Source organism: Perognathus longimembris, chromosome 11 (assembly GCF_023159225.1).
Source record: "Perognathus longimembris pacificus isolate PPM17 chromosome 11, ASM2315922v1, whole genome shotgun sequence".
Taxonomy (NCBI): Eukaryota; Metazoa; Chordata; class Mammalia; order Rodentia; family Heteromyidae; genus Perognathus; species Perognathus longimembris.
Window position 1 is genome coordinate 10,237,424 of NC_063171.1, and position 24,735 is coordinate 10,262,158.

The following is a 24,735-nucleotide window of genomic DNA, read 5'->3' on the forward strand; positions in this document are numbered from 1 at the left end:
AGCCCCTGTTATAACTGTATTTTATTTTGGTGCCCAGGGTATTGTATATACATTTATCTGAATTAGGGAAGGGAAGAGAAACATAAAAATGGTGAGACAAAGAATAAAAGGCAAACCAATGCAACAGCAATACTTACAAGACAATATGTTGGAAATTAACTGTACAACTCAGGGGAAGAGGGAATTGAGAAGGAACGAAGGTGGGACAAAAATGAGGGAGAAGGTAACAAGTTTGACAAGAAATGTACTCACTACCTTACATATTTAACTGTAACCCCTGTACATCAGCTGATAATAAAATTAAATTTTAAAAAAAAGCTCCCACCCCGCAGTCTCTACCCAGAGCACAGTAATGAACATTCCTTAAAATTAGTTTAGGGAGGGCTGGGAATGTGGATAAGTGGTAGAGTACTTGCCTAGCATGCATGAAGCCCTGGGTTTGATTCCTCAGTACCACACAAACAGAAAAAAACACAACAGAGTGGCACTGTGCCTCAAGTGGTAGAGTGCTAGCCTTGAGCAAAAGACACTCAGGAACAGTGTCCAGGCCCTGAGTTCAAGCCGCAGGACTGGCAAAAAAAAAAATGTCTAGGGTGTGATTAGTTTCATAAGTGAGTGGCCCAGAGTCTAGAGATTATGAATGAAGCAATTGACTCCCGAGAATGATAGAGTATCTTAACTTTGCATCCCTGGAATTTCTGCCTTCTTATAGGAGATCAAGTCAAGATTCCATATGCTCTTCAACCCAGTGCGATTCTAGCAGGGGTCCACAGAGTAGCAAGGTAAGTAAGACAGACACAGGGTATTTTCTCCTTACATGAACACCATACAGCTCCTCTGATGGATGGCAAAGATGTGTGTATATGAAAACTTCTTTCTGTTTTCTTTTAAAAAATCAATTGTCTACATGGTTTCATATGCTCTGCTTTCTAAGCTTTTAATACCTTAACTAATCAATACATGATCTTTAATAAAGTTGTTCATGCTAGTGTTATATTCATAAAATAGTAAGGTAATTTTAGATTATCTCTTTTGCTAAAAATTCATGGCATATTTCACATGGAGAAGAGATCAGATTTAATGTAATTGGATTATAATATATAATACCATGCAGTTGTTTTCAGCTTCAATTTTATGTATTTTTGCACATTAATGTTTCTAGTTAGGATTTTATTCAAAAGAAAGTTTTCACAATCAAAACAAGACACACATATTTTCCAATGACTAACTAGTATGGTGCAAAGAATAAACTTACATGAGGATGTGATAGCCAGCCAAGCTAGTAGCAACCAAGCTAGGGGATAAACACTAAGTGTTATGGTTCATAGAAGTAATAATAATTTACACCAAGAACTAAGTCTGCCCTGGGTATTTAATTGCTCTCTTATTAGGCTAATCCTGTGTTAGTGAGAACATGATGGTGTTGTGCATTCTTTATGCATGGTACATTTTTCTTCAAAGGCTAATTAAAAATATTTTTAAGTTAGTGTTTAAGAATACAAACTTACCTACCTGAAGAACTTGCTCACTTAGCATGTTTAAAAAGGTTTCTCTCTTTTTGCCCCTCACCCAGGGAAGCAAGCAAAGCATACATGAAAGTGAGGTTAAAGGTCAGTATCATATCTCTTTCTTCTCCCATCCTCTTTTCTGGAACCAATATAGGACTTAAACATAGGATCTTTCACTCTTACATGATATTTTCCCTCATGTCTGGTGTTCTGCTGTTTGAACTACGCCTCCATACCAACATTTTTGTACATAATCGGAAATAAAATCTCTCAGGCTTACTTTGAACCTCAACCCTCCAAATTTCAGCTTCTGAGTCGCTGGGTGGGGTGCTAGCCCATCTCTCTTTTTGGGAATAATCACCTCCTTGTATTTCTTTTTGCAGTGTGGAGGACATAGACTAAAGCCTTGGGTATGCTAGGCAAGCACTCTACCAAGCGGTTTCTTTGCAATAGGGTCTTTACAAAATATAATGAAAATCCAACATACTGTGGAAATTTGTAATCTTTAGCACATCTCTCTACAACGTTTATAGATTTCTAAGCCATTCTGGACGCGTTAGGATGAACATGATTTTTAAATACCATGAACAGCTTCTGGAGGCCTTTGCAATGAACCAAAAATAAGCCTTTCAGATTTTATTTAGTGATCAAAGATTACATTTTAAGGCCTTTTTTACTGTCTGCTGTGTGAATTTCTCTCAAGTGAAAAAAATATTTCTGAAGTGTAACATGTTGTTTTGCTATTCTCCTGCTTATCACTTCTACATTCCGTAAAATGTGGGATTCCAAGTTTTGTAAACCCCATGGACAGTATTAATTTCTTCAATAGGTGAGCAAACAGACAATGTCTCAGAGCAACAGGCCGTAAGCAAAAAACATCCCGCAGCCACCATTGTAACAGAACCTCAGCCGCCTCTGCTGGTCACGGCTCACGAGGATGGACACCTCCGCTTGTGGACCATGGAGGTAGTGGGGCTTGGTATTTCTGGGAGTAGGGAAGAATGAGGAGATAAGGAGGAACAATTAGCCCAGTGTTGGAGGCTCATACCTGTAATCCTAGCTACTCAGGAGGCTGAGATTTGAGGTTTGAAGCCAGCCCGGGAAAGAAATCCCATCATACTCTTATCTCCAGTTAACCACCAAAAAGCTGGAAGTAGACCTGTGGCTTAAGTGTTAGAGGACAAAAGCTCAGAGACCATGCCCAGGTCCTTAGTTCAAGCCCCAGGATTGGCACAAAAAATGAGGGGCAATTAAAGGAATCTTGGAATTTTGGTTTCCTTCCCTATAAATCCAAATCTACTATTTTTTTTTTTTTTTTTTTTTTTTTTTTTTGGCCAGTCCTGGGCCTTGGACTCAGGGCCTGAGCACTGTCCCTGGCTTCTTCCCGCTCAAGGCTAGCACTCTGCCACTTGAGCCACAGCGCCGCTTCTGGCCGTTTTCTGTATATGTGGTGCTGGGGAATCGAACCTAGGGCCTCGTGTATCCGAGGCAGGCACTCTTGCCACTAGGCTATATCCCCAGCCCCCAAATCTACTATTTTGCAACCTGCGGCTAAGGAAATGGTTTTGCAGCCTGCTCACTGATTGCTTGACTCACACTTTACAAGTTGCCAGTTTTGTGACTTATGAGTAACTTAAGAGGTCAAACCATCAAAACTGTTCACTATTTCAAGTTTTTCTTTTAATCTGGGCTATAAGTACATGGTATTCAATATTTTATTGGGTACTTTAATAATATTTAAAGGATATTAATAATGGATTATAGTTTTAACAAATAAGAACATTGAAATATTAAATGCATGGCATATTCCATGTATTTAAACATTTTCTTTCTGCAAAAATAATAACTTGTATGCATCAGATTTTAAATAGCTTGAGGTGGAGGGTGGACATACTAGTTTAGGAAGACAAATCAGGGGCTGGGGATATGGCCTAGTGGCAAGAGTGCCTGCCTCATGTACATGAGGCCCTGGGTTCGATTCCCCAGCACCACATATACAGAAAATGGCCAGAAGTGGCGCTGTGGCTCAAGTGGCAGAGTGCTAGCCTTGAGCAAAAAGAAGCCAGGGACAGTGTTCAGGCCCTGAGTCCAAGCCCCAGGACTGGCAAAAAAAAAAAAAAAAAAAAAAAAAAAAGGAAGACAAATCAGGGAGCATTAGGAGGACAGAAGACAATGAAAAGATGGCAGGGAATCCTAAGACAGACATGGAGATGACCCCACTTGTGGGAAGGCTCCTGGCTACAGGGGGAAACTGGGAGATGGCACTTAGGACCTAAAGGGAACCCACAAAACATAAAGCCTGGCCACCTGGGCAAGTTAGCCTCAAATCTCTCTTGGGTTCACAGCTTATTGGTGAAAGCCCTGATGTGAAAGACAAACTACTGAGAAAGTTGTTTTTACTGTTGAAGCCATGCCTTTATTCCCCCATGACAATGAAAAGTGAGAGAAGTAGCAGAAGAGATTATATCCAAGCTGTCTCAGAAAACACATAGACAATCCAAGTGGCTATTCTCAAGTTCTCCAGTCTTCACATGAGCTATGTGTGCAAGTCCATTCCAGGGCTAGCTCCTACTAAACACTGAATGTTAATCCCTTGCAACCCCTTATATTGGACAAATCTTCCAAAGTAAACAGGCAAAGATTCCTATTGCAAACAATGGAGATACTCTTACACCTGAAAGGAATCTTGTTAACAATGAGAATATGTAATTGTACATTAAAGATAAACATATAATTGGAAAATACCATCTGGGGAATTTCATAAAGAGAGTCCTGGACCAGTCTCAAGTCATACAGGCAACCTGTAATGAGTCTGCATGCTTATGAGGAAGGGTTGCCGATACCTTTAGAGCCTTTGGAGTGTTGAGTTTCAAAGAAATGCCCATAAATGGGGCTAGGGGTTTAGCTCAGCAGAAGAGCGCCTGCTTGGCAAGCACAAGGCCTCGAGTTCGATCTTCAGCTCTGGGAAAAAAATATCTATAACAATGTATAAAATAAATGTCCATAGGGGAACTATTACTTGGACTTCCAAAAATGAGACTTGTGTCTGCTAAAGTAGTAAAGTGATTCTGGAGGTGGGTTGTGTAGAGAAATTGACTTTGAACATGAAAAAATGGGGGGAAAGGGAAATGGGGAGGAGGGAGGGGGGTATGAGGGACAAGGTAACAAACAGTACAAGAAATGTATCCAATGCCTAATATATGAAACTGTAACCTCTCTGTACATCAGTTTGATAATAAAAATTTGAAAAAAAAAAAAAAGAAAAGAAAAGCATACTTACACTGACCTTTACTTAGGGGAAACTTCTCAAGGACATGCTCCCCTTCACAAAGCATTCTGCCATCTCTCTGACATCACTATACACTGACTCCTGTACCAGGATACTTCTGGCTGGAAACATGGGTAAGACATTTCCCCTACCCACCCAGCCTCTGGCATTTTTCAGCCCTCGTGCTAATGGGCTCTTGACGTTCGCACCCAAGTTGCATCTGCTATTCTATTAATACTTAGTTTCTTTTCTGTTGTATGCTGGTTTTGGAGCTTGAATTAATGACCTGAGATTTTGTGTTTCAACCTAGCACTCTACCACTGGAACCATATCTGTTTATTTGTTTGTTTGTTTATGGTGGTTAATTGGAGATTAGAGTCTCATAGACATTCCTGCCTGGGCTAACTTTGAACCATGATCTTCAGAGCTCAGCCTTCTGAGTAGCTAGGATTAAGGCTGTGAGCTACAGGTGACCATCTCTTTTAGAAAAAAAATATTTTTTTCTCATGGAAAAATTTATTTTATAACAGTCCCAAACAACTACTTTATAATGTCAACTATTTCAATTTTCCAGACATTCTTGAACACAATCATTTTTATTTCCATCTAGTGTTAGTAGTAGATTTGCAACAGTTATTTACATTTTTCATTATTTTCACTATTTTATTCTGGTTTCATGGCTCACCAGCAATCCTCTTATATTCTGAAAATTTCTGATGTTTGTTTATACGTCAATCTATATTTTCTACAGTATCTCTCTCACACACACACACGTGTGCGCACCCACACATACATACACACTTAACAACACCTCGGTTTGAACTCAAGGGTAGCCAGACTTGCTTGGTTGGCAAGGCTGGCACCTAAACTCTTGAGCTCTTCTTTCAGTCTAGCTTTTGCTGGGTTTTGGAGATAGGGTCTCATGGATCATTCTGCTTTGAACCATGATACTCCAGATTTCAGCCGACTAAGTAGCTAGGACTATAGGCATAAGCCAACAGACTCTTTCATTTTTGAAACAGAATTTTAAGGAAATGTAAAATTAGGCAAATTTGGCTGCTTTTTTATAATAGATTGTAGGTCAGCGGTAGAAAATTTTCCCTCTATGTCCTGGATCCTGAGTTCTACTCTCACCATGGCAATTAAAGAATAAAAAAGTAGTCTATGTATTATTGCATTATCTTTGCATACTATGATGTAAAACTTTTTTTAAAAATATATTTTATTGTTACTGTAGAGGTGACATACAGAGGGATTACATTACATAAGTCAGGTAATGAGTACATTTCTTTTTTGAACCATGTCACCCCTTGCCTCACTCTGTAAAACCTTTTTAAACAAAATATGTAGAACTAAAATTTGAACATATAGACAAAATTCCTGGGATGCATCTCTATTGGGGTTACTCTCCTTTGGCCTTCCTGGAGATCACTTACTATTAAACAGCCCCCCTCTTGCTGAGATTGTTCTATCTGTGACCCAGAAGAAAGAATGGAAGAAGGTGATCCAGCCCAATCTCAACTGTGTTAAAATTAACAGACTCCTAGTTTCTTCTATAGTCGTGTGTGTAAGTGTGTGTGTGTGTGTGTGTGTGTGTACATTGTTAGATATTAAAAGAGCTCGGAAAGCTAAGTGTGGTGATGTATGACTATAATTCTAGTTCTGAGGATGCTAAGGAAGTATGCCAGTAAGTTTGAGACAACCCTGTGTGGGAAAGTCTTAGACTCCATTGCCAAAGAACTTTAGGATTTACTATCCAGTGTCTATTATAAACAAGGCATTCTTAGGCACTGCTACTAGCTGTTTAAATGATAAGTGTACATATGATAATAATAAGTGTACACAATATGAATGACTATAAGTCAAAAATCAGAAGGTCGAGATGGGGGATCTCCAGTGAGTTTGAGAACATCCTGGGCCACAAAGTTACACCTCAACCTAAGCTATGTATACTGGGATCCTGTGTCAGAAACCCAGAAATCACACACTCTCACTGATTTTCTTGTAAATACACCTATATGAAAACACAGTCTATCACTACATACACATACATGCATATGTGTATTACTGAATATGTTTATTTGTCCATGATTTCTCAGATTCTATTCTTTTACTGATATAAATGCCTAAATCAAAATGACTTGGGAAAATAACAAAGTTGACATTGTAGGTCATATTTATTTAGAGAACATGGTATCTAATTAAGATTTCCAATATTTCATTCTTACACAGAAGGACATGTTATCCTTTGCAGTATTGGTTCTTTCCTGGATCCACCTCATGATGAAAAGGTATGAACTTTACTTTTCTACCTTATAAATGCATCAGCATGTGTTTATTGAACATTGCTCTAGACAAGAAACTATAAAAGGCAGAAAAATAAGCATTTCTATTGCTTTGTCACATGTACCTTTGAAACTTAAGCTGTGTGACAAAAACACTTAGAAAATACAGTCCTGTAAAGCCCTTAAACTTCTCTCCAAATGGAGAGGGAAGCAAGAGAAAAAAAGAGAGAGGAGAGAGAGACAGAGAGACAGCGACAATGTGTGAACCTAAGACAGAGAAAGAAAGTTTGGATAACCATCTTGAACAATTTAAAACAATATAAAGTAGCCTAACACAGACTTTGCCTAGCTCTCAAGCAAAGGGAGAAGGTCAAGAAACTTAGGAGGAATTGAGATGAATCTTCATGATGGTAATGAGTAGAAGACATATAGCAAAACTTCACACTGCCAGAATACTGCTTACACAAATGACCAGATAGATGACCCAGGAAGAGCTATGATTTTCATGTGTTCATCAATAATAGAGAGAAACATATTCCAAAGAAGAGTTGCTGTAGAGTATGTCTCTAGCTATCAACTCTAGCTCATATGATTTAGAAATATTTGCAGAGGCTAAACTTGAAGAGAAATCTGAAAGGAATACCAATGAACCTTTATGATGATTTTAAAAGAATGAGCCAGTGCTGGCGGCTCATGCCTGTAATCCTAGCTACTCAGGAGGCTAAGATCTGAGCATTGCTATTTGAAGGCAGCCCAAACAATTAAGTTTATGAGGTTCTTATCTCCAATTAACCACCAAGAAGTTGGAAGTGGAGCAAATAAAGCTTAGGGACATTACCCAGGTCCAGCCCTGAGTTTAAGCTCCAGAACTAGCACAGAGAAAGAGAGAGAGAGAGAGAGGGAGAGAGAGAGAGAGACAGAGACAGAGACAGAGACAGAGAGACAGAGAGACAGAGATACAGAGACAGAGATTGAGACAGAGACAGAAACAGAAACAGAATCAGAGACTGAGACCAAGACTGAGAAAGAGACAGAGGCAGAGAGTGAGAGAGAACTTGTACTTATTTTTTTTTTTTTTTGCCAGTGTTGGGGCTTGAACTTAGGGCCTGGGCTCTGTCCCTGAGCCTCTCTGTACTCAAGCACTATACCACTTAATTGAGCCATAGCGCCACTTCTACCTTTTTCTGAATAGTTTATTGGAGATAAGAGTCTCATAGACTTTTTGTGCCCCGGCTGTGTTTGAACCATAATCCTCAGATCTCAGTCTCCTGAGTAACTAAGATTACAGGTGTGAGCCCTAAGTGCCTAGCTAATTATTCTTTTTTAAAATATATTTCATTGTTATTGTAGAAGTGATATACAGAGGGGTTACAGTTAGGTAATAGGTCAGGTAATGAGTATATTTTCTTTTAAAACATGTCTCCCCTTCCTTTGCTGTCTTCCATTTTTTCCCTCCTTTCTCCATCCATGGGGCATATAGTTCATTTTCCGCATAGTACCTAGTGAGTACTGTACCTGTATTTGTTCCCACTTTGTCCCACCTTTTCAGTGCCCCTTTACCCTCCCAAAGACAAATAAACTAACAAATAAGACAAAAGGAAAAGACAACAAAAACAGAAACAACAACAACAAAATCTCTCATTTTCTTGGAGTTCATTTCATAAAATATTAACTTATATATCATATATACATAGCTATAAGCCTTTGTGATCTGCTGCTATGTATATCCTCCTGTGGTCTCACTGTGTGAAAAATGTCTAGAGGCCTGTATAATTTCTCATGCCCCAGTGTATTTTTTTAACCATCCAATGGGTTTACTTGTAGATTTATAGGCACATTACAAATGATGGAAAACATGCAATCTATGTTTCTTTGGATCTGACTTGCTTTGCTTAATATTGAGTTTTTTCAAGTCTTCCCATTTCCTTATGAACAGTACAATAGCATTCTTTCTTAGGCAATTCTTGATAATTCCTACTCCACATCCCAACCAAAGAACAAAATAGCCTAAGTTTTCTCTATATAACATTTTCAAATAAAACTCTTGTCAGATGCGATACACACCTGTAATCGCAGCTGTTCTTAGAGACAGAGACAGAAGGATCACACTGGAAGGCTTGCCAGGGCCAGGCAATAAAGGACCAGGGGTATAGCTCAAGTGGAAGATCATTTGCCTACCAAGCCTAAGGCCCTGAGTTCAATCCCCAGTACCATAGAAGTTGGGGGAAAATAATAATAATCAATAATTAATTGAATGTAGGGTCTGGGAATGTGGCTTAGTGGTAGAGTACTTGCCTAGCATGCTCAAAGCCCCGGGTTCGATTCCTCAGCAACACATAAACAGAAAAGGCTGGAAGTGGCATTGTGGCTCAAGTGATAGAGTGCTAGCCTCGAGTAAAACGAAGCTGGGGACAGCGCTTAGGCCCTGAGTCTAAGTCCCAGGACTGGCAAAAAATAAAAAGTAAAATAAATTTGCCAGCTTCCTCATTGGCCTTCTTATCCCAGCTCTGCTTCTCCCCATTTCTGGTTATCTTCACTCTTGGTCATCTACAAACCCCTCCTAAGGCTGCTCTTTAATAATGTACTCATAACCATCAACTAAACAAAATGCTACTTTGAGATTCCACAATAAATTGCTGAAGTCAGGAGCTACTTCCTTTCCCCAGGTATGTGCAGAATAAGAAATCCTTAAACTTGTGCCTCAGTGAGCAAGAAAAGAGCTAGCTGGGGTAGGAACACTATCACCCAGCACAGCACACCCATCCACTCCTGAACATACTTTGTAATGAGCCTAGGACTTCGCTTAAAGGTATTTTTCTTGACTTAATCCTAAGGGATGTGTCTTATTGTTGCCATCTAGAAATTCAAGCAGCTGCTTTCCTGGCGTGCTCATTCTTTAGAAATTGTCCAAGTGGCCTATGTGGAAGACAAGCAAGTGGTAGTTACTGCCTCTGTGGATGGCTCTGTGAGGTAAACCACGAAGGTGAAGGAAGGGATGGGGAGGGGAGGGATGGGTGAGAATGTTAAAAGCGGTGACATTGATCAAGATATATTCATAAACTGCTTTGTCACATGGCAACTCCTTTGTACAACCACATAAAGATAGTTTTTCAAGGACATAACAACTACAAACAACAAGATACAATCTTGGGGAGGTAAAGCAAGGCTCAAGGGCCTAAAGCCCAGGACACCAAGCAGAGGTAGGAGAGCTACTTAGGAGAGCTCTATGTGGAGCACAGAACATCACAAAATAAGAATAACTTACTTCCATCTGGGTCACCTGCAGAATGAATTTAGAGTTAAGTCTTTTATCTTTCTAACTTTTTGTTTAAAGTCTATTTTCCTTTGGTAAAGGCTTTGGGAAGACCATGACATCTCTCTCGTGCTGGAAAACTAAATATAGGGATCTGTGTTGCTCATGTTAAGTCTTCTGGACACTGTTCAGTATAAGAAAAGGACACTTCTATTTCTGCCTCTTCTCAGTACCTAGGTTTTTGTTTATTTTGTTTTGGGGAGATTTTTGTTTTTGTTTGTTTGTTTGTTTTTGTAATACTGAGGCTTGAACTCAGGGTCTCAAACTTCTCAATTCAGACTTTGCAATTTGAGCTATATCTCAAGCCTCCCCCCCCCTTTTTTTCGTTTTTAGTCATTTTTCAGATAGGGCCTCATGATTTTGCTGGGACTGGCCTCAGACCTGAGCCTCCCACCTATGCCTACATAGCTTGGACAATATATGTAAACTACCATATCCAGCTTGTTAAGATGGGGTCTCAGTAACTTTTTGTTCTGGTTGACTTCAAGGTAGAATCCTCCTGATCTCTATTTTCTGAGTAGCTGGGATTACAGGAAAGAACTAACATGCATGGCTACTATCTACGTATTTTGAAATGTAATGCTACTTACACTTGAAGAATCTATTCTTTGTTCTTTAAGCTCATCCTTCCTCTTCTAGTTCATTGCTTCAGGACCCCCAATCATTATTTCCATCATTTGCTCCTCTGAGGTTAAAATCAGGACATAAAAGGAAGATGTTCAAATGCTGTTTTATTTTTCCATAAGCTATGTAGTTCCTTCATTCTTGCTAATAGAATCTAATATTATTTTAAAGCACATAGGCTATTCAGAGTAACTTTTGGATTGAATTGAGGTGAAATAATCATATGGGTAAAGAGACATGCCATTTGCCAGCCTACATAAAACTCAGCTATAGGCATTACTATGGGGGCCCCAAGACAGTAGGTAGGAATTGTTGATGGGGTTCACAAAGACTGGTACTGAAACATTATTACTGAAAGCATCTCCAGATGTCTCTCACAATTTCTGTGGTGGCTGATTTTATTATTTAATTTATTTTGTGCCAGTGCTTGAAGTAAGGGACTGGGTAAGGTCCCTGAGTTGAGCTTTTTTTCCCCACAAGTCTAGCTTTCTATAACTTGAGCCACAGCTCTACTCCTGTCTTTTTTATCTTTAACTGGAGATAAGAGTCTCATAGACTTTCCTGCCTGGGTTGGCTGCAAACCACAGTCCTCAGATAGCAGCCACCCAAGAAACTAGGATTATAGACATGAGCCACTGGCACCTGGCTGATTTTATAAGTAGCACACTAACCTTATCTCATGCTAAAACCTAACTAAATGAACAGATTGTCAGTCAGTGTGAATTCTGATTATCCTGGTGAAGTAGTGTTTCAGGAAAAAAAATCTGTTTCTTTTTGGCTGGTTTAGATAAATAAAGATTTTAAGTTTGACTTCAAATTGATTTTTCCCTAAAAGTCTAAAGGTTAGAGTTCTAACCATATAAATGTTTGCATTATGCTCTGAGTCATTGCTCAGTGAGAGAATACTAGCATGCTTGAAATCTTGGATTTACAAAAGAGTTTACATAAAACAAACTATACTGTACGTAGTAGAAAGCATCCTGGATTCAAGTTTATAACCCTTGATAGACTAGTGTAATCTATACACATAATTTATGACCAGAATAACGTGGGCTGAATTCCTCAATTATTTATCCTCTCTTCCTTGTGCTGCCATACATCAGGCTCTGGCATGCCCTCAATGGTCATTACTGTGGATATTTTGGACAGCGACGGCTCTTTGATTTAACCATGTCAATGGATTTCATTTTGCCTTGTGATGTAACTGAATATCCCATAGAAATCAAAGAAGAAAGCAAGTTCACAGAGAAGAAGCAGAAGTATGAATACCCTCTGATATTTGACCGGGAAAGGTAAGACCACGGATATTTCTTTTCATGAACGAACAAAAGTTAAACATGACATTCTGACACTTTTGCTGCATGTGAAGAACTCAAATGGGAAAAATCCAAACCTATTTAATCATCTTGAAATCTTTTGAAAGGGAGAAATCTATCAACAAAAAGCTCTGATTCTCTATAGTAGTACTCTTAATAACAAAAGGTTAAATTGGATTTATCAAAAAAGGGGCCAAAAAGCAATTGCCTAAGCAAAGCACCAAATAATTAAAGACTGTGTATTTATGTATATGTATATGTATATGTATAATGTGTATGCGTGTGTGTGAATACACGATAATTGTACAAAGGGTGTTTCATTGTGACATTTCTACACGTGTAAGCAATGCATCTCAATCAGTCTCCCCCTTCTGTCATTCTACTCATTATTAAAATAATTTCAATATATTACATTGTTCCATTTGCATTCATGAAAATAAACTACATTGAACATATTCATCCTCAATCACTTTCTGCTGTAGCCCCCCTTCCTCTTTCCCCACCCCACATCCAGTTTTACTTGTCTTTTTGTTTTCTGTGTATTAGTAAGAGCAAAGGATTTTACTGTAGTATTTACAATACAACCTTTTAATCTTAGAGTCAGGGGCATGTGAGGAAGACAATGCAAGATCAAGCTAGGAAAGTCTATAGAGATCACATCACAATGGGCTTATGAGCCAATGTACAAAATCCACAATAGGAAGATCAGTATGAAAGAAGAGATGGTGAGTTTGCTTTGGGACAGGGCAGTCTTCAATACTTGTGGTTCTCCCAGGTGGAGGCTGATCTGGGGTTTGAAACTACACACAACAACTTTGGAGTCATTAGCATGGAGGTGTTTTCAAGGAGAAGTAGTCAGGTCCTGTGTTTTGAATAAGCAAAAACAGAGAACTATGGAGCAATAATCAGCCTGTAATGAGCAGGCCAAGGGAAAGATACAATAAAGAACCTTGGAGAAGAATGGCTAAGAATTTGGGAGAATAAACTCAAGCAAGCAGAGGAGGAGAGAATTCAAGAACAATGGTGGTGTGAAGCCCATAGGATAAAGAAAAAGGAACACCAGCATTGACATGAAAATACCATTGATAATTGTGGAGAGAGTGACTTCTGTGGAGATATGGGAGAAATCCCATGGTAGTGGCTTAGAAATAAAGAGAAGGTATGATGCAAGATAGTATGGAGTGATTTTTAATGTTTTGTTGCAGCACTGGGGTTTAAACTCATAGCCTTATACCTGGCAGGTAAATGGCTCCTCCATGAAAGCTACATTATCAATTCTTTTTGCTTTTGTTATTTTTTAAAACAGATTCCCAACTTGTACCTACACTGACCTGGAACACAACCCTTCCATTTCACTTCCTAACTGATAGGTGTACACCACCACACCCCTCTTTTTATTGACTGAGATCGGAAGGGTCCCAAGAACTTTTTGCTAGAAGCATAATCCTCTCAATCTCAGCCTCCTGAGTAGCTATAAAGATGCCTGGCTTAAATCTTAATTACATACTTTTATGAAGTACAGTGTCATACTTTCATATATTTATACACTGAGTACCAAATTAAAATAGTTAATATTGTTCTATTCCTTTAGGCATCTTGTAATTTTTTTATTAACATATAATATCTATGCTTATTTTTGAGGTACAGTGTGATTGTTTCAATACATGTATCAAGAATGGGATGATTGGCCTGGGAATGATAGAGTGCTTGCCTAACATGCATGAAGCCCTGGGTTTGATTCCTCAGTACTACATACACAGAAAAAGCCAGAAGGGGAGCTATAGCCCTAGGTAGAGTGCTAGTCTGGAGCAAAGAGAAGTCAGGACAGTGCCCAGGCTCTGAGACCAAGCCCCAAGACTGGCAAAAAAAAAAAAAAAAAAAAGGATGGGATGATTGTTTGCATCTACTTATCATTACTTTGTGTTTGAAGTCCTCAAAGTTATTGTTTAAAAAAATGTCCATCTGAATATGTAATAAAGAACATTAGAAGCAGACGATTGTGAAGGATGTTAGAGAAAATAAAGAGGCTGGGTAACAGGTACTAAAAGCTCACAATATAAATTGCTTTTTCTCTTGGTTTTTCAATCTTTCTTTTTTTTCTTTCTTGACATTGCTAGGGTTTGAATTCAGTGTCTGTGCTTGCTCAACTGATAGTCTGCCACTTAAGCCTTATTTCTTGCTGGTTATTTTGGAGATGAAGTCTTAAAATCTTTTCTGTATGGCCTGCCAGTCTCAGCCTGTGCAGTCCTCCAGATCTCAGCCTCCTAAGTAGCTAAGATTATAGATGTAAGACACCAGCACTCATTTACATTGCTTTTTGAAGAAGCCAAACAACTCTAGAGTTGAAGAAGCACTTGTTTCACGGACTTGTTTGATTATTGGGAGGGTTGAGGATAGTTGAAGGTGTAGGGAATAGTGTTCTCCAGTAGAGAATAGAGTGGGATTGAGCAGCTGTTTTCCAGTTTTTGCAATTTTCAGTTCCTATGTGATTGTGGTGGTGCCCTCATTATAGTCGAAGAGGTTGGTACTCATCTGAGCTCTCAGTATCAGTGGAGCTTAGTCTTAGATGGAACACGTCTAAATGTCTAACACTCAGGAGACCAAGGATACCTATAGATCATCCTGAAAATCGGAACTTGGAGATCCAAAGTGGATGGTTCTCAGGTGGGAAGCATTGGAGGAGTATGTCAAAGATAATTTCCCTCAGGGAAATCCTAAATCAGTTACAACCAGGAGGCCCAATGTCCTAATCTAATACACATGGTGATCAGAACCTACACAGAATTCAGGTGAAAACAAAAACACTTTTGTCACAATCAAGAAGAATTCTAAGTGACTTCAGATCTCCCAGTGGAAAAGCCAGTAAGGAATACTGGAGAGGACGACTGGCAAAAATGTAGGAAATATTATGGTAAAGCCAAGATGAAACCAAGTTCAACAAGAAAAGATGATCATCCCTGTAAACATCCTTGTATCTCAGGACATATGACAGTGTGTTCTCATGTGTAAATGTGAGTTTCTGCTTACTCTATTCTGAGTCTATGAGGACTTGGATCTTGTTCTATCCATTTGTCATACTAGTTCTTAGATCAGTGCCAATACCCAGTAGACACTTAAAAGATATTTGGCAGAAAAAAAGAATGACTAATACAGAGCATCACAAGCAGAAAGATGACTGCAAATGGCAGATATGTAAGCATGAAAGGGAATGGTGTATCTAGGATAGCTAAATTGACAGATAAGTGTTTACATGGTTCTTACTAAATATTTTTACTTCTCTATAGCTTAATAAGCCTTGTTCTATGGAATTACTCCATCTTAGGACATATTCTCTATTGTCTTTTAAAAATGCTTTTAATGATTATGTCTGACATTCTAAATATATACTTAAGTTTTAACTATAGAGGAAGCTTCCCAGGTCACATAAAAATCAAACATTGTACATAGAAAAAGGTTTTGCTGTCCTTCTTACATTTTTTCCTCAGTAATGGGTGATTAATTTTTCAAGAAATGTTCAGGCAGGCAGAAGTTGCTGTGCATTCCTTAAAGGAAAGTCTGCAAAGCTAAATGGAATAAGAATCAGGGAGCATCACAAGCACCTGTGCCATAAGAACTAAGGAATTTGAGAACAAGACAAGGACATATTGAATATTAGTTTTGTTTGCAGAGAATAAAAGATATATTGGTATTTACTTAAATTTTTCTTCATTATTTACATGCAGATGGAGAAACATGAGCTCAATGTCTTTGCTCTTTAGACGTACACCTCCCAAGGCCTTTGAAGTGGAACATGATTTTAAGTATTTCAAGTCTCTCTCTTCTCCCAAGGTAGCTAATCAAAACAAAACAGAACAAACAATAAAGCAAAAAAAAACAACAACACATATCTTTCCTTTTACCTTCCTAAATTCAAATATATCCAGAACTATTGCATATTTTTATATCTGATTATACACATTACCACCAATTTGGTGACAAAAACAAATACAATACTTATAGTTTTGGGGGATCAAAATTTGACATGAACCTTCCTTGAAAATGTAGACAGGGGCTGAGACATGGCTCAAGCAGTTGAGCACCTGCCTAGCAAGTACAAGGCCCTGAGTTCAATCCCCAGTACAGAAGATGGGGGGAGGGAGGGGAAGGAAGGAGGGAGAGGAAGGGGAGGAAGAAAAGGGGAGAGGAGGAGGGGGGAGAGGTTAGGAGGTGAAGGGAGAGGAGGAGGAAGAAGGGGGAGGTGGTGGAGGAGGAGGAGGAGGAGAAGGAGAAAAGTAGAAGTAAAAGGGGGAGAAAGAGAAGGGGAGAGGGAAGGGAGGGGGATGAGGAGAAGAAGGAAGAGTTGAGAATAGGCAACCCCTGTAAATATATTACCTGGGAAGTCCTGAATATGTGCTTAGGAGACAGGTGTAAAAAAGCTCAGGGAAGTGCTGTTTTTACCTGAATGATAAATTCTAGCATACTCCTTAGTTAGACTACCAGAGAGCAATAAAAGTGAATGAACCAAGGGGATGACAGTGCTCAGAAAGAATTGTTGTCGTTACCTGACTTATATAACTATAACCACTTGGTACATCACATTTGAGATAAAATTGAAATTAAAAAGAAGTGGATGAACTAAATAATGTTCACTTGTCTATACAAATGAATACATGAAACACTACTTATCAAATGAGAAGAATTTTTCACATGAAGCACAAAGTTCAGGATTACCATAAAGGTGTGCAAGGCCCAAGGACAGAAGTATGGCCAGAGCCACCCCAATGAGGACATTGGCATTGAGGGGGTGTCAATTTTGCAGGCCCTGCTCCCTAATATACACCATAGTCTTCTTCTTATACAGTATCTTCTTCGTGTATAATAGGTATTTAATAGTTTACAAACAAAGCAAAATTATTGCACATCCTCCCTTTCTGTCCAAATGGAACCTAGATACTTCTTTTCCTCAAAGGCAGGTTACCAGGAAGAGAAGCCACTTGTGGAGTCTAATGGACTTTGGAATCATTTTAGATATTATATGTCTTTGTTTATATGAGTATCTCTGTTAATAGCTGTTGAGAGAGGTCAAAAATATATACCAGGTATATTTTACATTCTCAATAATTATTGATTAGTTATATTTTTTTCCAATGTGTGTCTTCAGGGGCTAGGGATTTAGCTCAGCGGAAAAGCTCCTGCCTGGCGAGCGCAAGGCCCCAAGTTCTGTTCTTAGCTCTGGAAAAACAACAACACAAAAAACTATAAAAAACAAAAACAAAACAAAACCAATGTGTTCTTCACAGATCATTCTATATTCACTTAGCATTTTATCTATCAAATCAGATGTTCCTATTTTCATCTCCTCACATCCATGACTAATTTAAAAGCTTATCATGTGCATAAATACCTGTGCATAACATGTTATAGATGAATATCTGTTATTGTAGAATAGGATTGAAATGGTACAACCTAGAAATAAATATTGCTGTTCACTTTTAACAATCATTCGATTTAGAGACAAAAAGTTTTATTTAGGGGCTGTGAAATGTGGCTTAGTGGTAGAGTGCTTGCCTAGTATGCATGAAGCCCAGGGTTCAATTCCTCAGCACCACATAAACAGAAAAGGCCAGAAGTGGCTGAAGTGGTAGAGCACTAGCCTTGAGCAAAACAAAGCCAGGGACAGTGCTCAGGTCCTGAGTTTAAGCCCCAGGACTGGCAAAAAAAAAAGTCGTATTTAAAATCAGAAGTGAAATATTACATAAATTTGGGGATACCTTTAGTAAGTCTCACCTATTGCTTGGAAACAATTGAATATCCCAAACATCAAAAGTCCTGCTGTCTTCTTACCTCAGTTGGCTAAGATTAAAGATAGCTCCACTGCTAAAGTTGAGTTGAAAAGTGTTTGACCAAAATATCTGATTTTGATGAACAATCCTTTTTTCTCTTTCCTCTTCATTCTCTTTTTCTTTTTTCTTTTTTTCTTTTTTTTTTTTTTTTTGCCAGTCCTGGGCCTTGGACTCAGGGCCTGAGCACCATCCCTGGCTTCTTCCCGCTCAAGGCTAGCACTCTGCCACCTGAGCCACAGCGCCCCTTCTGGCCGTTTTCCATATATGTGGTGCTGGGGAATCGAACTGAGAGCTTCATGTGTAGGAGGCAAGCACTCTTGCCACTAGGCCATATTCCCAGCCCCCTCTTCATTTTCAATGTGATATTAATCGAAACAATTCTTTTCTCTTAATTTCCTTTTGACAAACTGATAATGATATAATGTCACAAACCCTTATATTTAGAGCACCTTAGTGTGATCTTTGTATATGATCTCATCATAGTTTTCAGGGAAAGAACTTACCTAAGATTATGCAGCTAGGAAGTGATAGAGTCATGATCTGAATGCCTTTAGTGCTATTTTGCCACTCATGAGATTCTTTGTTTTACAGATTCGCAGGTGTGCATTGGAAGGTTTCATGACTGAAAACAGGGAGGCAGGGATTGTTTTTGGTTCTCTGCCTATATACAGGGTAAGTCTGAGATTTTAAAGACTAGAAATCTAATAATAAAGAATAATACAAAAATCTAGCTTCTCATTCCTGATCACCCTGTGCTTCTAAGCAAAGTTAGGGAAGATCACATCACCAAAATTATCGATGCCTCTAGAAACAAGAGGTGCTCAGTGTCGAGCAAAGCTTGAGTGTTGTAAGCCAGTGGCTTCAGTCTCTTGTCTCTGCCACTGCATACAATATACATAGTAGCTATTACCCTGGTGGTACTTCATTATCTGTAAAATAAAATCCAAATGTCTTTGCCTGGCATACAAAGCTCTTATGATCTGGCCTCTGCCACTGTGACATCATTTCCTACCACATTCTCTTAATCTCCCTACACTCCAGTTACAGCACATAATTTACCACACCTTAAGCAGCAGTGGTCTTCCCATGACCTCTGTTATTGGGAATGTGCCACCTTTCTTCTCAGGATTCATCCCATCCTATCTCACTAGAAATCCCTATCTCCAAATGTGCTCACAAAGAAACTTACATTAAAAATCTAACTAATATGGAACAGATAGGAGGAGAACGATAAAAGGTGTGACATTGATCAAGATTCATTATACTGGCAAACTGACATACTTAGTTGGAACCCCTTATACAACCACTTAAAGATTGTTTTTTAAAATGGAAAAAATACTTCATCTTTAAAAGTCAATAATAGAAACAAACTCAATAATAAAAACTCAATAACAAAAAAATCTAATTAATGGGCCTAAAGAAAAAAACTAAAGCAAACAACTAAATATGTCAATTGAATTCAACATAGATCTTAAATGATTCATCAGTGTGCAACTTAAATTTTCAAAGGACATATTCATAGTAATACTTAACACCCAACAGTTGATGCTAACATTGAAGTATAAAGATTTAACAGTGAAGTGTAGTGTATGCCTATAATCCCAGCACTTGAAAGGCTGAGGCAAGAGCAGCTTGAGATAGGTGGGGTTATACAGCAGGATCCAACCCCACCTACCCCATCCCACCCCAAACTTAAGAGTGATCAGAAAGAGGGTACATTTGGAGCAATGTATCTTCACCTTGATCTCAGTTGATGGAAGTAAGAACTTTCTTTATGTGTAACTTACTCTGTTTATGGCTCGTAGGTCCCAAGCCCCACTAGTCTAAGGTTCCTTCCACTCATTGGTTCAGAATCACAAAAGGAGTCAGGAAATGGAAAGAAGAAGGGAGGGCATGCTCAAAGTGACAAGGTAAGTTAGTAGTGCTGAGTCTGCAGTGGACAGTCTCACTCTACCATCTATCACTTTGCTCTTGACTTTTAAACTATTTCTCTATTTCTCTGGGCCAAGAATTATATTAGCCCAGGTCCTAGTTTTAGGTCTATTCCAGATGTTTGTGTGTTAGCTTGGCAAGATGAAAATAGTAAATTTACTGGATTAGAGGAGAAAAATCAGATCAAACCTGTGGCTGTGAGTGAATGAAGCTTCTTATCACTTCATGACAGAATTTGGCTGAGTTGATCTAGAAACAGAGTGATCAGCCACAATACTTTTTAAGGAAACTACACCTGTGACATGAATAGCTTCCCACCAGCCGATAATATCTTTTTCATGTACTGAGGGAGCAGTTCAAATCTAGATGCTTGGCCACAGAGAGGACCCCAACTCCCTCAGCATTATTGTTTCATAGATGAACCTTCAACTACAGCCAAAGAAGAGAACAGAACAGGGAAAGGATAGGAACTGGGCCTCCTTGTAGGCCATCTGAGGAGAGGGAGTACGCACTGTCATCTTGAGGAGTGAGCTGGAAATGCTGACCACAGCTCTGTATTTTACAGCCTTGTCCTAGGCTGGGCCCATTTTTCTCTAGGGCTTAGATTCAGGTTTGGGGTCTGGGTTTTTCTGTTCCAAACCCAAACTTAAGGCAGTGAATAAAGTTGGCAGGCATGCCAAAGAAGGATTTGAGCTGAAGAACCTTACCATCTTTTCAGTCTCACCTTCACTACCTCAAGATATGGCAGAGGAGAGGAGACTTGACAATCCCGATCCCAGCCTCTGGCCTGTACTCTCTGGGCCTGTGGTTTGTTGTACTATAGTATATTGTATATCTCTCCGTGGAAATCACCTTAGAGTCCACTAGTCTTGTGCCATTGTTTACCCGCCCCCATCATCCTTTTCCCAAACACCCTTAGATTTCTCCTTTCTGCAAACAGTATCACTTGACCATCTATTGTAGAATAATTCCAGGGACTCAATATTACCATAATGGGATGTTGTTTTGTGCTATTTTGAACACTTGAAAGACCTTTTTGAAATTAAAAAATGTATGAAGAGGAGTGTTAACTTGATACTACTCTGCAAAGTGTTTTTATAAAATGATTCTCTTAATTTTCACAATAAGTACAAATAAATTGTTAGGTCCATCTTACAGCTAGAAAGAAAAGATTGCTCCTAAAGAAAGGTCAAGAGCTTGCCCCAAAGACTGCATACTAATTAAGAGATAACCTGAGACCTTTCACTCCAAATTCCATGCCCACTGTAGTAACTAGCCAAGCCCCTCTCAGCCTTTTACTCCTTCTAGAAGTTCGTGTGGGTGAGAATTAGCCTGTGGTCCTTTTAGGTAGTCATTAAAATAGGTCAAACATCAAGAGGAAAATTGAGAGTATGGTAATTCTTACTAGTTTCCTTCCTGTGAACTCAAATTAACCACTGAGAGGAAATTGGTTCCTATTGCCTGCATCTAATTCAGTGATAGATAACAATGCAATGATAATAGCATAACAATTTTCAAAAACTATTTCTATTAATTTAACCTGAACTATTTCACCATAATTTTGTCAGTTTGCACGTAAGTACAAATGCTTCTCTTGAGTCAAACATGCAAATTGCTCAAGTAAGAACTTTTAGCAATACCCAAGTTTCTGGTACCAATATTGTTTACTTGTAATTGTTTTGAAAAATGGATGCAACACAGTGGTACAAATTATCCCAAACTAAAAACTAATCAAAAAGTAAACAACTAGGTCTAAAATGTGTATGTTTTATAGATGGATTTCTCTTTAAATTTGTCGCATTTAATATTAAATATACTTACTTTTAAGAATATATAAATTGCATGAATTATGTGACCAAATATGCCTTAAGCAACAAGCAGAAGACAATAAGAAATTATCGTTTATCCATGAGCTGGGCACAAGTAGCTCACACCTATCATCTTAGTTACTCAGAAGGCTGAGACCTGAGGATAAAGGGTGAAGCCAACCCGGGCATCCCCAAGTAACCACCAAAAACCCAGAAGTGGAGCTATGGCTCAAGTGGTAGAATGCTATCATTGAGCAAAAAAGCTAAGGACAGCATCCAGGCCCTGAGTTCTAGTAAAAGGACACCCCCTCTCCCCCTCCACACTCACAAAAATTAGCCATGAAGGGTTAGGGATATAGTTCCAGGGTAGAGGACTAGCTAACTTAGCATGGGAAGGCCCTGAGTCACATTACCAGCACTATAAGAAAACAAAATTAAAAATTACTAGTGATCTATCTGCATAATGACTAATCTACACTCAGAAAAACAGTTCACTTTACTATAATTCATAAGAGATCATTAAGGATGAAAACTTACTTGTCTAGACACAAAGGACTTTTTAATATATCTTCCACTCTCATCAATGCTACATTTGCTCTTTCTCTCTCATGCTAGCACAGGGGCTTGAACTCTCTCTCTAGAAAATTGCACACTTAAAAGAGGATACTAGAACTTGGAAACTGGAATAGATTAAACTAGCACTGTGTTGGCTGTCTAAGATTCTAGAAACTCAAACAGCCTAAGGGACAAAATATTGGATGAAATCCAATCAGTAAGTAAACATCAGCTTGGTGCCCAAGGCTCATACTTGTGATCCAAGCTATTCAGGAGGCTGAGACCTGGAAAATCATGGTTCAAAGACAGTACAAGCAATAAAAGTCCACAAGACTTCATCTCGTAGCTCTAATGTTACAACTCTACATTTCCTATTCCCTTTTGCTCCTCACTTCTCTTCCTCAGACTATAAAATTAATAGATGTACATTACAAAGTCACACACAACCAAGCCCAGCCACATTTCCATAGATACATGGTACTCACATGGTGCCTGTTGTAAAATGCAGTTGAACATAGCTGAAAAAAAAATTAGATATTTCTCTTTTTTTGGCCAGTCCTGGGGCTTGAACTCAGGTCCTGAGCACTGTCCCTGGCTTCTTTGTGCTCTAGGCTATCACTATACCACTTGAGCCATAGCACCACTTCTGGCTTTTTCTACATATGTGATGCTAAGGAATCAAATCCATGGCTTCATGTATAGGAGGCAAGCATTCTACCACTAGGCCATATTCCCAGTCCAAAAATTAGATATTTCTTGACCCAATTATATTATTATTTGTAGTGCCAACAGAACAGTTTAAACTCAGGGCCTCATGCTTTTCCTTAGCTTTTTCTGTTGGTGCTCTACCACTTGAGCCACCTGTCCACTTCTCAATTTTTTTTCTAGTTATTTGAGAAAAGAGTGTCAGATTTGTCTGCCTGGACTGGCTTTGAACCAAGATTTTCAGATCTCAGCCCCCTGAGCATCTAGGTTTACAGACATAAGTCACTGGCATCCAAAATCCAATTTATTTAACTAAAGGAATTTAAACTTCTATGTTTATTTCTTTCTAAAACAATCCAGTTCACTTCTCATTTGTGGGATCACAAATTTATTTTATTTTCCTACCATTCAGAGGACTCCAGTATTATGAATGTAATGCTCACCACTAACTAGCTAAATAGTGTCCCCCTATTTTGTTTTGAATCAATGTTTTCCAAATTATTTAGTTGGTCCTCAGAATGCCTGAGTCACACATGTGGCTCCTACTTTGAACAGTCTTTTCCTTGAAGTTATTCAGGATTAAGTAAATAACTCTACTTTTAGGCCTAAAAGGATTCAAATCAGTCATAGTGGAAGTTAGCTTTGGAAAACTGTCACATAATTCCAGCTACTAATTCATGTGGCTACTAATTCATGTGCCCTTCTTTCACAGATAACACGAAAGAGAAGTCTGAAAAGAAATTTGGTTCCACAAATAAATCTGGCTTCTTCATTCTTCCCAACCATGCATAAGTAAAGAGGAAGTAAAGACTGGCTGTTGCATATAATATGGCAAGAGAATCTACCAGACATCCCTGCACCCTAAGGCCATGCTTTTGAGGGAGAAGATTGCTTGAGGAGCTCTGGTGATCTTAGCTCCTCCTACAAGTAAGCAGCAACTGCAGCCAGTCAGCCAACTTCTTCTACTCAAGGAAATCCGCTTAACCCATTTACAGTGTCTTTTGTTTATTGTCTACCAAAGGACACAAGGAAGTAAATGAAATCAATAGCATAAGTAGATCAAAACTAATATGGTTATCAATGATTAGCTTTCCACCTTCTCCCATGTTCATCCTAATCCATAATCAGAATCATTAGTGTGTGCACTAAGCAGCAAATTATTTGTGTGTGCTGTACAAAGAGAGTTACTATTAAAAGGAAAACATGCCAATCATCACCCATGCTTTCTGTCCTCTTCATTTAGAGACATATCATCTGGAAGAAAATGTTCAATGTTTCTTAAGATCAGAAATTATTTAATTGAGAAGTGATTTCAGGTAAATAAACTTGGATGCTCCTTGGACTTACTAGGGTTCATCTTTTATTAATGCTTCTAGTAATAGATTTTGGTATTTTTACCCTAGTGGGTATGCATCTAAAAAAATGAAAGCATCTAAGTTTGATCAATAATGAATTAGATTTTTTATGTGTCAAAAGCATACATGGTATATCAAATTGAAGACTGAGAAGTAGGTGGCTCAGACCTCTTCAGAAAATGACTCTGAGTGTTAAAAGTATTTCTGTGTTAACATTATTTACTTCCCAAGGTGCCAGGACACT

The 24,735-nt window shown here is 38.6% G+C and overlaps 1 protein-coding gene across 2 annotated transcripts in view; it reads left to right on the plus strand.

Moving 5' to 3' along the window:
• Positions 1-23,932, plus strand: part of Wdr64 (WD repeat domain 64) — a 106,813-nt gene extending 82,881 nt beyond the window's left edge. The window contains exons 18-28 of one of the 2 annotated variants that reach the window (XM_048357322.1): positions 713-782; positions 1,574-1,610; positions 2,338-2,474; positions 4,805-4,910; positions 7,009-7,067; positions 9,922-10,031; positions 12,102-12,290; positions 16,037-16,142; positions 18,728-18,808; positions 19,942-20,046; positions 23,849-23,932. In XM_048357322.1, coding sequence (XP_048213279.1) covers positions 713-782; positions 1,574-1,610; positions 2,338-2,474; positions 4,805-4,910; positions 7,009-7,067; positions 9,922-10,031; positions 12,102-12,290; positions 16,037-16,142; positions 18,728-18,808; positions 19,942-20,046; positions 23,849-23,932 — 1,084 coding nt within the window. The remainder of the gene's footprint in view (positions 1-712; positions 783-1,573; positions 1,611-2,337; positions 2,475-4,804; positions 4,911-7,008; positions 7,068-9,921; positions 10,032-12,101; positions 12,291-16,036; positions 16,143-18,727; positions 18,809-19,941; positions 20,047-23,848) is intronic. The other variant, XM_048357323.1, reaches the window with a different exon arrangement.
• The last annotated feature ends 803 nt before the right edge of the window (positions 23,933-24,735 follow it).